This window comes from Xenopus laevis, chromosome 6L (assembly GCF_017654675.1).
Source record: "Xenopus laevis strain J_2021 chromosome 6L, Xenopus_laevis_v10.1, whole genome shotgun sequence".
Lineage (NCBI taxonomy): Eukaryota > Metazoa > Chordata > Amphibia > Anura > Pipidae > Xenopus > Xenopus laevis.
Genome location: NC_054381.1, coordinates 17,610,120 through 17,627,632, shown reverse-complemented (window position 1 = coordinate 17,627,632; position 17,513 = coordinate 17,610,120). Strand labels below are relative to the sequence as shown.

The window sequence follows — 17,513 nt, the reverse complement described above, 5'->3', positions numbered from 1 at the left end:
AAACTTGATTATTTAAGAAACAATGCAGAATTCTTAATTGATTGTATATTTAGATAGTTTCTTATTTCAGTGAAGATGAAGCTTATATTTCATTTTCATAATAGTTGCCCTTTAAGCTTTAGTTCTCCTGAAAAATGTGTAGTTAAGAACTATAATGCCTATTGAATCAGATGAAAGTGAATGTAGGACTGGCCAGATAAGTGATGACTTTAAGGGAGTTGGTGAGCATGAATATATATAATATATATATTAATATATATATATATGGGAATATATGGGCAAATAAAACCCCTGCTTTGTTTAAAGGATCTAAAGGTCCAGTGTTCCTTTAAAAACTAAACTGGAAAATGACTGTTAGGCCTTTGGTCATGGGGGCTGATTCCCCATCAGGATTTTTTGGCTGGCTGAGAGGCCCCCGATCTTGTTTATGAGACTTAATGAGACCTCTTTAGAGTTTGTGTGATTGTTAAAGGTTAACAAGAAGCAAAGGAGAGATGAGGAAGAAATGAGCAGCCCTCCAGTGAAATCATTTCCATCCACATTCAAGTTTTTGACTATTTTTACAATGTGGAATGAACCGATAAATAAAATAAAATATAAAGCATGAAATATAAAAAAAAGCAGTTGTGACGAATAGTAATTAAAGAGCTGTTTCTAGAAATACTTTGTTTGTAGCAAATTATGGGTTTAGCCTGGGTTGACTCCCACAATGGGATTAAAAAACATCAATTAGAAAAAAAAAACATTTCAGAGCAAAAATGATTCCAGATTTCAGATAGAAAGCCATGTTTAGTGCACCAGTAAATTCTATGGCCTCCATCTGTACTGTATGTCCCTTTTCCAGGCAACGGAACTGTGCAATTACTGCGATTTAGAAACATAATTATGCCTTCATAGGGCCATGACATTTCACAGCGCATGCAGATGAGATGTGAACGAAAGGCCTCCGAAATTTCAATTATTGTATTGCCGCAGCTGTAAATGTTGGTGGTTATGGGATAAAAAGTCAAAGAGGCTCATGATCGATGAGTGAGTTGCGCTACGTCCGTTGGCCACCACAAGGCTCTATCTTCATAGCAGTTTAATGAAACAAAAAGTCACTTCAACTGGGGGCAGCCATTCAAAAGAGAAAGGGCCCAGGTTACACAGCAGACAGCAGATAAGATCTTTAGAATATAATGGTGTTTTTCAGAGCTTCTCTGTTATCTGCTATTTAGCCTGTGCCATTTAGTTCTGTCATTTGCCTCCATTGCTACACAGCAGCTTGTTTTTATAATCTATAGTAGTGTTTCTAAAGCAACAGCACCATTTTTACCCATGGAGGGCAATAGAACATTATATTTTAATTAAAAACTATTTTTTGGTCTTACTGTTCCTTTAAAGGGATCCTGTCATGGGAAAACATGTTTTTTTTCAAAACACATCAGTTAATAGTGCTGCTCCAGCAGAATTCTGTACTGAAATCCATTTCTCAAAAGAGCAAACTGATTTTTTTTATATTCAAATTTTGAAATCTGACATGGGGCTAGACATTTTGTCAGTTTTCCAGCTGCCCCAGTCATGTGATTTGTGCCTGCACTTTAGGATGGAACTACTTTCTGACAGGCTGTTATTTCTCCTACTTAATGTAACTGAATCAGTCTCAGTGGGACCTGGATTTTACTATTGAGTGCTGTTCTTATATCTACCAGGCAGCTGTTAGCTTGTGTTATGGAGCTGCTTTCTGGTTACCTTCTCATTGTTCTTTTGTTTGGCTGCTGGGGGGGGGGGAAGGGAGGGGTGATATCACTCCAACTTGCAGTACAGCAGTAAAGAGTGACTGAAGTTTATTAGAGCACAAGTCACATGACTGGGGGCAGCTGGGAAACTGACAATATGTCTAGCCCCATGTCAGATTTAAAAATTTTGAAAAATGGATTTCAGTGCAGAATTCTGCTGGAGCAGCACTATTAACTGATGCATTTTGAAAAAAAAAAAAAACATGTTTTCCCATGACAGTATCCCTTTAATGTTCACAAACAGGTCTTGTTGTCTGTATATGGGAACTTGTGCATGGACCTAGTGAGACAACGTACGCAATAATATCATTATACTGACATATTTCTTGTTTTTTTAGGTTGCCCTTGTATTCCCAAATAATGATCCAGCTGCATTTATGGTAGCATTCTACGGCTGCTTATTGGCTGAAGTTGTACCTGTCCCCATTGAAGTGCCACTCACCCGGAAGGTAAGACTGTTTCAGAGCTTTTTGGAAAAAACGTTTTCATGAATGTAAAAAAAAACAAAACATTTTCTTCCAGCTTTGGCATGACAATATAGAGGAAGCAGATCCCCTCTTCCCCTATAGCTTAAAATAAATCCACCTACCCGGCCGAAATCCCCCCTCCTCGACCACTCCGCTAGCAATGGGCAGCTGGGGAAACGAGAGAAAACGTGCTGGGACCCACTGCAGGTGGTAACGGTTGAAGTGCTTGCTGGGCCCCTCTGAAATTTTTTTTGCAGGGGGGCCCGGCACGTTCTATGTATCCCACAGGAAAAACAATTCATCCTTAGATAAATCTGCCACTAGGACACACAAACAAAAATATACACTTACCATATTGCTGGACATTTTCAAAAAGTCCTGGAGGGTAAATGGGAGCTGGTTTGTTTTCTTCCAATTATAAAAACTCAAGTGCAGGTGCTTCATAACAGCCATATACAGGTATGGGATCTATTATTCAGAATGCTCGGGACCTGGGATTTTCCCGATGACGGATCTTTCCATAATTTGGATCTTCATACCTTAAGTCTACTAGAAAATTATATAAACATTAAATAAACCCAATAGGCTGGTTTTGCTTCCAATAAGGATTAATTATATCTTAGTTGAGATCAAGTACAAGTTACTGTTTTATTATTACAGAGAAAAAGGAAATAATTTTTAAAGATTTTGGATTATTTGGCTAAAAAGGAGTCTAAGGGAGACAGCATTTCTGTAATTTGGCGTTTTCTGGATAATGGGTTTTTCAGACAACGGGTCCCATACCTGTACCTTTAAAAACCAGTGCAAGGTATATTATCCGTTATCCAGCAAACCTATTATCCAAAAAGCTCAGAATTATGGGAAGGCCGTCTCCCATAGACTCCATGTTATCCAAATAATCCAAACTTTCAAAAATGATTTCCTTTTTCTCTGTAATAATAATAAAAACGGTAGCTTGTTGTTTAATGTTTGTTTCATTTTCTAGACTTAAGGAATGGAGATCCATATTACAGAAAGATCCCTTATCTGAAAAACCCCAGGTCCCGAGCATTCTGGATAACAGTTCCCATACCTGTATATCCTCATATTGGATAACAGGTCCAATATCTGTATATCCTTCTGTTTGGTCCTTAGTGACATCATCACTTATGCTCAGTATCATAATAGTGATGTCACTTGTATCAAGTTGTTTCTTAAATAGTGTGTATAAATAATATGTATATAAAATACACAAGAGCCATGAATATCATGTAAATAATATCCTTATAAATGGTGCTTAGTGATATAATCGGTTATAATCGGAGCTTAGAGATGTCATTTCTGTCCCATGACTCACTGGAACGTGTGTATTATAATACCGTATATATATATATATATATATATATTAGCATTGTCTGGAGGCAGCATGTTGCACTAATATTTAAACTGCTAAGAGTTAACTGTTCTCTGTCCTTATTTTGGGGAGATGTCAGTAGGCGAGCCATGTGCTTACCTGTGCACCAGATGCAGAAATAACACCGTAGTTCTTGCTAATCTTCATGCTCAGTAATAATGCTCAGAGGGACCCTTTGTGCTTATGCAAATCTTTATTAATTGCTGTCTGTTTGTGCCGCTCGGGTTGTTTATTCCTATACGGAGCCATCATTTTTAAGCTGTGCCGAATACAGAGCACGGCAAGTCCTTGAGCTGTAGATCATATGATCTAATATCTGTGGCCGGGAACGCGGGGAGACTGAGGCAAATGCCTGCACTCACAAACATCTGATATTGCTATTATAAAAAGGCTTTTTATTACCTTGCTTTTTGTCCGCAAAAAGAGGGCCTTTCTTATAAAATAGTAAAAGAAAAATAGTAAAGGGGCAACTGAAACTGATACCATAACGGAGTTCTGACTGCAGAATATTAATGACTTTTGCCCCAATGTCCTTTCTTCTTCCTGAACGGCTTCCTCATAATTTACAGGCATTGAAGGGGTGGTTCATCTTGAAATTAACTAGGGATGCACCAAATCCATTATTTTGGATTCAGCCAAACCCCCGAATCCTTTGCAAAAGATTCGGCCGAATACCGAACCGAATCCAAATCCTAATTTGCATATGCAAATTAGTGGTGGGAAAGGGAAAACATTTTTTATTTCCTTGTTTGTGACAAAAAGTCACGCAATTTCCCTCTCCGCCCCTAATTTGCATATGCAAATTCGGATTCAGTTCAGCCGGGCAGAAGGATTCGGCCGAATCCCAAACCGAATCCTGGATTCAGTGCATCCCTAAAATTAACTTTTAGTATGTTATAGAATGACTAATTCTAAGCAACTTTTCAAGTGGCCTTCATTTTTTTCTTGTTTTATAGTTTTTGCCTAGTATTTGCCTTTTTCTTCTTACTCTTTGCAGCTTTCAAAAGGGGGTCACTGACCCCATCTAAAAAACAAATGCTCTGCAAGACTTCACATGTATTGTCATTGTTACTTTTTATTACTCATGTTTCTATTCAGGCCTCTCCTATTCTTATTCCAGACTCTTATTCAAATCAATGCATGGTTGTTAGGGTAATTTGCTGAAATTGCAAGTTGGGAGCTGCAGAATAAAAAAGCTAAATAACTTCAGTAAAGCCAGTGATAATAAATGAAAATACAGCCATGCAATGAGTTGGCGGCACAGTTATGTAACCATATTGCCCTCTGTGTTGGCTCAGGGCTCTCCTGGCTCAATTCTGCACATAATTCCCCTGAGGAAAGGTCTGTCCTATGGAAATGTCATTCCCCTTACTCTAAAGTCGAGTTGTTCAGTTGTGCCACTTACACTGTGCCGCTCATTAAAGTGGGAAAGTCTCCGTTGCAAGAAAGGAACCCTGCGTTGTGAGTATTGTCTGAGCTCCGCACTGCTGTTACTGCAGCCCTTGTGCCGGCACCAGGACATATCTGAGTTATCTTTTTAATCCGCTTCACTCTCCTTTTTCAGTTACATCATTGGCTGCCCTCAGAACTCTTTGCTTCTGATTCTTCTCTTTTATTTCCTCATCGCTCTGTTCCTGCTTTATGTTGTGTTCCCGCTCCATGTCAAGGGGGGAGAAAATTGGTCTTAATATGAAAGGGCATTTAATTCTGCAACTGGTACTGGTGTAAAGAGCTCTGATGTGGAGTTTACTGTCTAAATTATTCATATATATATATATATATACCTTAAAGGGGTTGTACTGCAGAATACTTTACCATACCACTCTAGAAGCTCTCTATTTGTTTAGGATAGTAGCTGCCATATCAGCTTGGTGTGACATCACTTCCTTCCCGAGTCTCTCCCTGCTCACTCATAGCTCTGGGCTCAGGTTACAGCAGGGAGGGTCGGAGGAAGGGGGGAAGGGGAGGAGGGAGGGGGAAAGGAGCAAACTGAGCATGCTCAAGCCCTAGCCCTGGAGGTTTAAGCCAGGATGAAAACAGGAAGTCAGATACAGAAGCCCATGAGTACACAATAGAAGGAAAGAAATGCTGTGTTTCTTTTGACAGAGGACTAAGAACAGAATTACTTTGAGGGTTTACTGGTGTATTTATATAGACCTTTCTGATAAAGCTTACTTAATTTTAACCTTTCCTTCTCCTTTAAGTTAACTTTTAATATGACGTAGAGAGTGATATTCTGAGACAAATGGTTTTCATTTTTTATTATTTGTGTTTTTTGAGTTATTTAGCTTATTCAGCAGCTCTCCAGTTTGCAGTTTCAGCAATCTGGTTGCTGGGGCCAAATTAACCTAGCAACCATGTACTGATTTGAATAAGAGACTGGAATATGATAATAATATGAATTGGAGACCTGAATAAATGAGTAATAAAAAGTAGCAATAACAATACATTTGTAGCCCTACCGACCATTTGTTTTTAGATGGGGTCAGTGACCCCCATTTGAAAGCTAGAAAGAGTCAGAAGAAAAAGGCAAATAAAAAACAATTGAAAAGTAGCCATTTTATAACATACTATAACTTACACACTAAACACTCATTTAAGCGAGGTTTCAGTTATTTAAAGAATTTTCCAAATTATGGACATTTTGGCCCCATAACTATATCCTTGCCCGGCTGTCTAAAAGGCCACCCCGGCATATGAGAGTCTGAAGTTGTATATTCCACCATTTGGTTGTCATGCTCCAGCAATATGTCATGCTCCAGCAATCCTAATTGCCCTCAGATTTCCATGTCTCTGCAGAGCTACTTGGGTGCTTTCCATCTACAATTGATGTGCCACTAGACTAGCATACGTTTTTTTTAACACTGTTTTCAAGATATGTGCAGTTTTTTACTCTACTATTATAATTAACTCAAGAACAACAGCGCCACCTGCTGTTCCATTCATCTGCCTGGACCCAGTCAACAAAAACAATACTTTAAATTTTGTTAATATCTAGTGTTGTTCACCTTTAAATTAACTGTCAGTATGATGTAGAGAGTGATATTCTGAGACAGTTTGCAATTGGTTTTCATTTTTTGCTATTTATGGGGGTCACTAAAAACAAATGCTTTGCAAGGCTACACATTTATTGTTAGTGCTACTTTTTATTACTCATCTTTCTATTCTGGCGTCTCCTATTCATATTCCAGTCTCTTATTCATATCAGTGCATGGTTGCTAGGGTAATTTGGATCCTAGCAACCACCTTGCTGAAACTGCAAACTGGAGAGCTGCTGAATAAAAAGCTAAATAACTCAAAAACCAAAAATAATAAAAAAATAAAACCAAATGCAAATTGTGTCAGAATATCAGTCTCTACATCATACTAGAGGACAGCAGCACATAACATGATATTAGCAGTTTAACACTGAAAAGAATAAAACATTGATCTAAGGAAAGTACACTCAGCAATGTTACATTGGTTTTACTTTACTTCCCCTTTATTATTTTATTTGTAGCAAAACACTGCCCTAGAGATTAGCACAACAGGCGAACAGAAGGCAATTTCCAGGTAATACAGAGCTGGAGACTCGGGCTAATGTGCGGGCAAATTCTCTCTAGTCTTTAACATGCTCCATGCGGTGATAGATTTAGTTTAATTCCTTAGGCGGTTAAATGACTGAGAACAGAAAATGGCAAAATTGATCCCAGATTAAAAATGTTACAGGGAATCAGAATCGGCACACTCCGAATTCCCCAAGCAATAAGAAGTGGTATTAATTTAAAATGTAATAAGATTTGTATGTGCGCGTCTCTTGGAGTTCTCAATAAGCGATTTCTCTTCGACTAAGAGCCATACGTTCCTGGGGATCGGCGGGAGCGGGAAATTAATTTCTTCTTTTTCTTAATCGCTGTTGCTTGTGATCTTTATACAGGTATAGGATCCGTTATTCTGACACCCATTATCCAGAAAGCTCTGAATTACAGAAAAGCCCGTCTCCCATAGACTCCATTTTATCCAAATAATCCAAATTGTTAAAATGATTTCCTTTTTCTCTGTAATAATAAAACATTAGCTTGTACTTGATCCCAACTAAGATATAATTAATCCTTATTGGAAGCAAAACCAGCCTATTGGGTTTATTTAATGTTTAAATGATTTTCTAGTAGACTTAAGATTTGAAGATCCAAATTACGAAAAGATCCATTGTCCTGAAAGGCCCAGGTCTCAAGAATTCTGGATAACAGGTCCCATACCTGTACCAGCAAATACATGGGGGAATATCAAAACATTGCATCCACTTGCATATTCGTGTATATATATATATATATATATATATATATATATATATATATATATATATATATATATATATGTCTGATTCCAGGGAACCATTGCCCGTAATTCAGTAGGAGTTTTCCACCAATCATGTAGCTTTACTGGTTCTATCACATTGGGCCTCTTTCTTCTGCACTTTTGGGTCAAAGAGTGTAGTGAGTGTGGCCCCCAGCAGGCAGGGTACCAGTGTAGATTCATGGACTTAAAAGAACACAAACGGCAAAAAAAAGTGTATCAAAAGAATGACAATATAATGTAGTGTTGCCCTGCACTGGTAAAACTGGTGGGTTTGCTTCAGAAAAACTTTTATTGTTTATATAAACAAGCTGCTGTGTAGCTATGAGGGCAGCCATTCAAGCACAGGATACACAATGGATCACAGATAAGTTCTGAAGAATCACATTGTATACTACAGAGCTTATCTGTTATCTGTTGAGTATCCTGTGCCTTTCCTCCTTTCTCGCTCTTTGAATGGCTTTCCCAAATGGCTACACAGCAGCTTGTTGTTATATAAACTATTGTAGAGTTTCTGCAGCTATGACTGTTTAGTGGCGTATGTTGCCTGGCCTTGGGAAGAAAGTCAAGAAAGAAAAACATGTTTCTTGGAGACTTTAGTTACCATTGAAGCAGTGTTGGACTGGGGTGTTTGGGGCCCACAGGAATGCACGCACCCCCCGTTGCATCACTTTGTGGCCAGCTGGAGTGCAGAAGTTCTAGACCAGGAGTGGATCTGGATTCTCAAGGGCTGGGGCTCATTGGGTTTTCTCCCGATGTCCTGACAGCCATGTCCGACCCTGCTTTGAAGCAGTGTAGCTTGGATCACTTACAGTGCAGCTTTTAGTCCTACAAAGTTCCTTGCAGTGAGTTGTGCCAAAAATCACATTTATTAAAGATACTTGTGTCCAAGGGCATTCTTTGCACATCCATATAGTTTGCTCGTTGCAGCTCGTTCCTTCCTGTCTCCTCTTTCAAATACGGTGCAGTTGTCCTGTATCAGTTGCCCCAGTGCAGTTGCCCAGAAAGAACAGGGCACCCGCATTACTTGCACGGCAAATGCAGGAAATTACGCCAATTAGACTTAGAACATTTTCACTACAATTGTGTCGAAGCACAAGTGCAACTTTGCTAATATAAACATATCGTAACTGGTGGTAGGAAAAAAAATGCTGATGTGTGGAGAAAATTGTAGCACTCACTGCTCTTGTGGCTGTGCAACATGGATTCTTGGGCCTAAATTTGCAGATCTCTTACACAACTAAGGGGCAGATTTATCAAGGGTCGAATTTAAAAATACTTTGAAATTCAACCATCGAATTAAAATACTTCGAATATCGAACTGAACTTTTTTTCATCGAATTTGGCTATTCTGCGGTCGAAGTAAAATCGAACGATCGAATGATTAAATCGTTCGAATCAAACGATTCGAATGATTTTATCATACTTTTGAACGATTTTTACTTCGACTTCAAAAACTTAGAAAAATGCCGTAAAAGGTCCCCATAGGCTAACATAGCACTTCTGCAGGTTTAATTTGGCAAAGTATTGAAGTCGAAGAGACAGTACTTTGATTATCGAATGGTCGAATATTCAAACTATTTTTACTTCGAATCTAATTCGAAGTCGTAGTATCCTATTCGATGGTCGAAGTATCCGAAAATTACTTCGAATTTCGAATTCTTTTACTTCGAAAATTCCCTCGAATTCACTTCGACACTTGATAAATCTGCCCCCAATAGTTCATTATTGGTTGAGTAACAAACAGATCCAAGCTCTTCTCACTTAAAGGGCACCAATCATGACCAAAATCATTTACTAAGTAAATACACTATGTGAAAGTTCAAGAAATCCGATTTTTAAAACAGTTAGAATTGTTTGTATAATGTAAATGATCAGCTCACTATTCCTTCTGCAAGATCTCCCCTATCTCCACTGCAGTTCTAGCTGAGGCAGCCATCTTGGATTTCACTGGCTCCTCCTACCTATATCTTCCCAGCCAACTGTAGCTCTGAAATCTCGCACATGCTCATTTCAAATTCCTTGTTGCTTATCAACCATTCTAAGCTATTTTCTAATCAGCCAAACCTGTGTGTTAGCTGCTGTTCAGTAGTGCTGCCACCTGCTGGAAGTTAGCAGGTGGCAGCACTTCTAGTGGATACTTCTAGTGGAGGAGTTTACTAAAACAAGGCATTCTGGGTAGAATACTCAAAGCAGTGTTACAATCTGAGCATGCTCCTGAAATTTGCACATTAGAGTCTCTGTTAGAGTCTCAATATGGCCTCCCTCAGTGAAAGAACCCATTTGACAAAGTAAGGGATTTTTTTAAAACCTGCAGTTTTTTCAAAAAACTATATATGTAGTTTGATTAAACGTGTTTAGCTTGTACTGGTCAGATTGTTAATATGTGTTTGATTTTGGCTGTGACAGGTGCCCTTTAATGGATTTAATAATCTGCTGCACTGAACATGCTCTTTGTGCTAACTACAGGGGTGCATTAACCTTGATACCTGTAATACTCATCTATTACTTATATAATTATTCTATTTCATTCTTATAATTATTATTATTAAATTATACTTAAAGCAGACTGGTTTTCTCCTCTGTGTTTTTCAACAGGACGCAGGAAGCCAACAAATCGGCTTTTTGTTGGGAAGTTGTGGGGTAACTGTGGCCTTGACGAGTGATGCCTGCCATAAAGGTCTGCCAAAGAGCCCCACGGGGGAGATCCCACAGTTTAAAGGTATTTCTTTTATACTCTAGTCTCTAAAGTCTGAGTAACTTTTGCACCTTATTTTTTTATTGTTATTTTGCTTTAATATCTGTCTTCCCATGTGTCTTCTTGGCTGGCTCAGAAGGCAACTTGAATGTAAGGATAAATTGTACTGGTACGGGTTCCCTTATTCAGAAACCCATTAACCAGGAAGCTATAAATTACAAGAAGGCCATCTCCCACAATGTCCATGTTAAAGGAAAACTATACCCCCCAAACAATGTAGGTCTCTATTAAAAGATACTGAGTAAAACAGCTCATATGTAAAACCCTGCTTCATGTAAATGAACCATTATCATAATAATATACTTTTTTAGTAGTATGTGCCATTGGGTAATCATAAATAGAAAATTGCCATTTTAAAAAAATAAGGGCCGCCCCCTGAGTATTTCTGGTCAGGTGATCTCTGAGGCAGCACAGATAGAGTCACGAAATGGTGGTTCAAGGCAAGAGATGTAAAAGGACAATAGTTATGTAAATATATATTCCAGTTTGGTAAGATTCTTTAATATGTCATTCAATTTGATATAAACTATCTGTTGCTTAAGTATTCATTTTGGGGGTATAATTTTCCTTTAAGCAAATAATTATAATTTTTATAAGTTATTTTCTTTTTTTCTTTAGAATAAAACATGACCTTATAATTCATCCAGACTTAGATATCACGTATCCATATTGGGGGCAAAACAATTACAGTATTTTGGGTTTATTTAATGATGGAGAACCAAATTACAGATATATCCCTTATCAGGAAAACTCCAGGTCCGAAGCATTCTGGATAATAGATCCTATAACTACATAGTGAGTTAGGTTGAAAAAAGACACATGTCCATCAAGTTCAACCTTTTAACTTTTTTTTAACCTGCCTAACTGCCAGTTGTGTTATCATTATTTCTATTTGTAATTTATTTTACAAACAACGTCCTCCTTGATGAAACCCTGAGCAAGTTAAATGATGGTAGAGTTAAAGGAATCCGTAGCATATCCACAAAGTAAAACGACTTGCTTCTTCCTACCAGGTTGGCCAAAACTGCTTTGGTTTGTCACGGAATCCAAACACTTGTCCAAACCGCCGCGGGACTGGTTTCCGCATATCAAAGATGCAAACAATGACACTGCCTACATTGAGGTAGGTTGAATCTTACAACGTTCTTCTCCCATGCAAAGAATCCAAGGAGTAGGAAAATGCATCTGATATTTTATTAAAGCACACTATTTCATATTTGAAATGCTTACCTTTAGCCATGCATTACTCTCTAAATTAATGTGGTCCTCCTGAGGTTTAGACCAATTTTATTTGGTGCACTTTTAAGTGAATGGAAGCCAGGAGAGGTGATCATGGGAACTCTTCAGTTGACTGAATTACGCAGACTAGAAACCATCCCGTGCGACATTAGCCTAAATTAGTTTATCTTCTTCCCAACAAGTTCTTCAACAGTCTACAAGACGGGTATTGCTATAAAATGAAACCATTCTACATTCACATAATGATAATGAAATTAATGGTGAAATTAGGGAGATTATTTTTGAAAATCTGAAAATTTCTGATAATTTTCGGTAAAATAGTCTGACCAAATCCGCACAAATTTTTTTTTACCCTTATTTATGAATACATTTTTCCTGTGCGGGAAAAAACCTCAATAAAATCGTGAAAACATTTGAATAGTACAAATTTTTTGGATTTGACGCCCAAAAACTCTTCTTCGGATTATTGTACGAAAGCCAACCCAGATCAGGATATCTTCAGGACTTCTCCCATAGATTTCTACATGATCTCGGCAGGTCTGGTTACTTTTTTATTTGGACTTTTAACACCCTCTGGGTTTAATAAATTCCAAAAAAATGTATGGTTTTTTTTCCCACTAAAAATTCAATTTTATAGTAAAAAAAAAACCTAGATTTTTTTGAGTTTTTGACATTTGGTGAATAACCTCCTAAAAGATTTGCCCTGTTTGATTCTCATGTTGAACCTGGATGAACTTTCTCATCCCCCAAGATGATCTACAACTCAAGGGAAAAAAATCATTGATCACTATAGATCTGTAGAGATATGGACATCTGGGTTTTTTTGTGTATGAAGACAACACAAATGTGTCTGCTGAGGATTTCATACATCCGTATATAGCCCGTGTCCTCCTGATGTTGATGGCATGATTCATTCATGGAGTCACCTACTGTATGTATGTGGGTGGATATGTCTTCATGACAAATGAGCCCTGATGTTTACAGCTAGTTAGTGTAATTCATGTGGGAGATATAAAAAAGTCAGAAGAGAAGGACCTAAATATAATAAAATAATCCTGTTCATTTATAGACCTGCTCATGCATAGGCAAACAACTTGTGCATGGCTGATGTTGGGAGTTGTGGTCCCCGTGTAGCTCGAGGGCTCCAGGCTAAGTGTCTCTCATATATAAAGTTGACCTCATAAGCATGTGATGTGTATGAAAGCCTGAGGCTGTAGGCTAGCTTGTGATTAACTTAAAACATAGACTTTTTATTAGCCATAAATATTCTGATTTGGCCAAAACTGCTCAGTGATGATGTACCTCTTTTTGTAAATAATAAAATGTAACCGTAGAGGCCCATGACTGATGAAATTAACCTGTTACTTTGTGCCTTATGGTCATCGAACTCCTTAGTGACATCAAATATCCATATAATTTACAGTAGCGGGGTACAATTTCCATTTGTAAGACATGGCTTGTCCTTCGAGTTCTGTGACCCGCATAATTCAGCCTGCTACTTTGTGCCTTGTGGTCACCAAACATCTTGGTGGCTTTCAATATCCTTATACTAGATGGATAAATAACTGTAGGGGTACATAGCCAGTACACATTTGGCTTTATAGCCTATTTAAAAATACGATAAAATCCAGGAATTAAAACAGAGGAGACGAATTGCATTCAGCTTCACCGAGGCGGCTACGTTCCTTCTGGGCATGTAATCTTCTTGGAAGCCGAATGAACAAAAGAATTTATTGGCGTCTTTCTTATTTTGGGATGAAGAACCAGCCCCTTTAGTGGTAATTAGGCTTGCTAATATATGATGCCATAATAGGAATGTTATTGGGAATTACGATATTCAACAAAGTTTCTCTCCTTAAAACTTGACGGCTGGGTATAAAGATGAATGTTTCTAATCTTGAGTTCCTCAAAATGGTTTCAAATTATGGTTTCTCCTCAACTTTCACTTACCCTCAATCACACAGGCCCTGCCGACTCCGCAAAACGTTGTCAGGCTCTCATCCTGTATCCTGTCATCCTGTATCCTGATAGCACCGGCTCTTCTCCACCACTCTACCCTTGCTCTCCTCCACCACAGTACCCCTGTGTGGATGTAGTCATGGGCATCCACAGATACGGGCAAGGGGGGCACTTGCCCCCCCCTGGACTTGTACTTTATAATAAAGAATATTCTCTTGCCATATGTATACATATATTGTTTTGTTCTTTTACGAACCTGCAATGAGCTTATAAAAGGCTTAAATCTTATGGTCAGCACCCCTTAAAATAATTGACCATCCTAATGCCTATTCTACTGCTCAGAGCAGCAGTCCGGATTTAGCTCCACTTCCTCCCTCTGTGAGACGATTCCTGCTCCTCAACTGTGTGTGGAATAAGAGAAATTTGCGAAACTGGCAAAAAATTTGCGTAACGGTGATTTAGGTGCCGGTGACAATTCGCCGGTGGCAAAGTGGGCGCCGGCCCATTAAAGTCAATGCCCGTTCGTTTATCGTCGCGGGCATCTAAATTGGCGAATCGCCAATACCTTTGCGACAAATACGGGAATTTATTTAGCCGGTGGCGAAACTGTCAAATTCGCCGCCTACCGAATAAATTCGGCCATCAATACTTTTAACCCTTCTGCCACTTTGGGAACAAAGCAGCTTTCCCCTAGACTGAATTAGAGTGTATAAACATAGATTCTATACTAGTGACGTTATGTTGTGCACACCCGCTTCCTGCTGTTGTTACGCTACTTTATGTACAGTAGAACCCCCATTTTATATTTTTCAGGGGACCAGAAAAATGGTGTAAAGCCAGGGAAATGTATTATGTATTATATTTTGGTGGGACCACAAAAATGGTATAAAATATGGAAACATTTTAAATTAGGGCATGTAATATGGAGGCTTGACTGTATGTATCCAGCTGTAAGTAGAACTCTAGAGGGAATAACATTCTGCAAACCGCTGGCTAGTAATTGTACTAAGAAAGTAGAAAATACCAAGTGTTGTCCTAACAAACAAGGAGATTGTGTCACTAATAGAATGACCATGTTATACATGTGCAAAATTACTACTTTATATATTTATAGAAAAGCCGTTGTTAGGTTTGTGTAAAAACCACAATATGGATACTTTGACCCCCCCCCCCAAATTTTTTCTGTGGACGCCCTTGGATGTAGTACCTCCAAACAGGAGCTAGCTGTACCACATCAGCGCTTAAAACACAAGAAAGAAAGACATTTACAGCTAATAATGTAGTGTATTTTCTTTCAAAAGAGGAAAAGAACTAGACAGATGCAGCTCACTGAGCCATGAAGCAAACTACATCAGTTTCCTTGCAGGGCAAAGGGCGCATTGTATGATGCACAATATTACATTGCAGTGTGCCCTTGCCTTGTGCCCTCTACAAAAGTGTCTATTTGTCATTTCCCAATGTGTCGCTTTGTTGTTTCACACGCTGATAGTTACACGTTCTGTTCCTGACAGTACAAAACCTGCAAAGATGGAAGCGTTCTGGGAGTAACGGTGACAAGGATTGCACTTCTCACCCACTGTCAGGCTCTAACACAAGCATGTGGATACACAGAAGGTAAAGTCTTCTCCATCCGTGTCTTGGGATTGCTGCACTGGGGCAGACTGGGGCACCCTGTTACTGCACAGCCCTGGTATCATTATGTGGTTGTGCCGGGGTACCTGCAGTATATACTCTAATCTCCAATGTATGACCCTTTATTCTCTTCAATAGCGGAAACCATTGTGAATGTCTTGGATTTCAAGAAAGATGTGGGACTGTGGCACGGGATTCTCACGGTATGGCCTTTTCATTAATTGACTGGTAAAGTGGGCTTTAAAGGAGACAATTAGGATTGGTAAAAACCCACCTAATAGTGTAGGCATTATTGAATAAAATATGGTGCTGGTTTTACATCGGGCAAAAAAATTCATATTATCTTTAAAAATTGCACTTGTATTTAAGCTCCCTATACATCTGCTATGGTCCCTTTTTCAAATGAAGGGTGGGTGTGTCCTAATGGTGCCAGTAGGAGGGGGATAGCCAGTCACAGTCCTGCAGGCGCACAAGCAAAGAAACGCTTCAGTTCCCTATCAGGTCCTTCTAGCTGCTGATTGGTTCCTATTCTACAGTGCAGTGTACTGAGTGCCGCCAGAGAATTCAATGGGCAGGAAGTAGAACAGATGGGTGGGGCTAGTAGGGTTTTGGGGAATCTATGATTAAATCAGCCCTAAACACAATTTGATATAAAGGAACAGTACCATCAAAAAATGTAAGTGTGTTAAAGGAAAGACAAGATCATGTTCTGTTGCCCTGTGCTGGTAATACTAGTGTATTTGCTTCAGAACCATAATTATAGTTTATATAAACAAGCTGCTGTGTAGCCATGGGGGCAGCCATTCAAGCACAGGATACACAGTAGATAACAGATAAGTACTACTATAGTTTATATAAACAAGCTGCTGTGTAGCCATGGGGGCAGCCATTCAAGCACAGGATACACAGTAGATAACAGATAAGTACTACTATAGTTTATATAAACAAGCTGCTGTGTAGGCACGGGGGCAGCCATTCAAGCACAGGATACACAGTAGACAACAGATAAGTACTACTATAGTTTATATAAACAAGCTGCTGTGTAGGCACGGGGGCAGCCATTCAAGCACAGGATACACAGTAGACAACAGATAAGTACTACCAGGACTGGACAGGGATTCAAAATAGGCCCTAGCATTCCTATTACACAGAGGCCCAAACAACCCCCCACCAGCCCACTTAATAGTCACTTTCTATGGCATCTTACAGTAGCCCCTCTGGCATTTGACAGAACCCACAGATTGCCAGTCCGGGCCTGAATACTACTATAGTTTATATAAACAAGCTGCTGTGTAGCAATGGGGGCAGCCATTCAAGCACAGGATATACAGTAGATAAATAAATGCTGAAGAATCCCATTGTATACTACAGAGCTTATCTGTTATCAGCTTTGAATGGCTGCCCCCATGGGGCAGAGGGCTACCTAGAAGACCCTCTGAGATGAACATTTTATGTAGATTTATAATCCTTATAGCCTGCCAATGCCCTGGCTGGTTATTGAGCAGACAAGGAGCAGGTTTAATATAATAAAAATAGATAGGGCCAGGCAGTAGTAGTGCTACCACAATGACTTCTATTTTACATCACCATTCCTGTATGTGTATAGTTCTGCAGAATTACTCCAGCCACTGCCCAGTACTTTAAAACCAGTTAAAATCAAGGCTAGTCTATTATGTGTTCCAGCCCGGACTGTCACTGGCAGGCTGCATGCAAATGGATCCGAAGGGAATTGCTCATGTTCAACCCAATAAACGTCAGTGATACTTTTACAAGTGGCCTTTGGATTTTACACTTCCCAGCAGTGAGCAGTAAATTGGCACCTACAGAGCAATACCCAGAGTTTTTATTGCTTGCATCTTCATCCGCGGCAAAATTTATTCCGCAATGTAAATTTCAATTTCTCTCTATGAATATTAGAAAACAATATAAAAAGATGCCAGTTGAAAATAAAT

The 17,513-nt window shown here is 39.0% G+C and overlaps 1 protein-coding gene across 4 annotated transcripts in view; it reads left to right on the top strand.

The window, feature by feature from the left end:
• Positions 1 to 17,513, top strand: part of LOC108718748 (disco-interacting protein 2 homolog C) — a 278,249-nt gene that overhangs the window by 193,820 nt on the left and 66,916 nt on the right. For all 4 annotated transcript variants that reach the window (XM_041565809.1, XM_041565806.1, XM_041565808.1 and 1 more), the window contains 5 exons: positions 2,117 to 2,227; positions 10,572 to 10,695; positions 11,745 to 11,854; positions 15,441 to 15,543; positions 15,700 to 15,764. In XM_041565809.1, the coding sequence (XP_041421743.1) occupies positions 2,117 to 2,227; positions 10,572 to 10,695; positions 11,745 to 11,854; positions 15,441 to 15,543; positions 15,700 to 15,764 (513 nt within the window). The remainder of the gene's footprint in view (positions 1 to 2,116; positions 2,228 to 10,571; positions 10,696 to 11,744; positions 11,855 to 15,440; positions 15,544 to 15,699; positions 15,765 to 17,513) is intronic.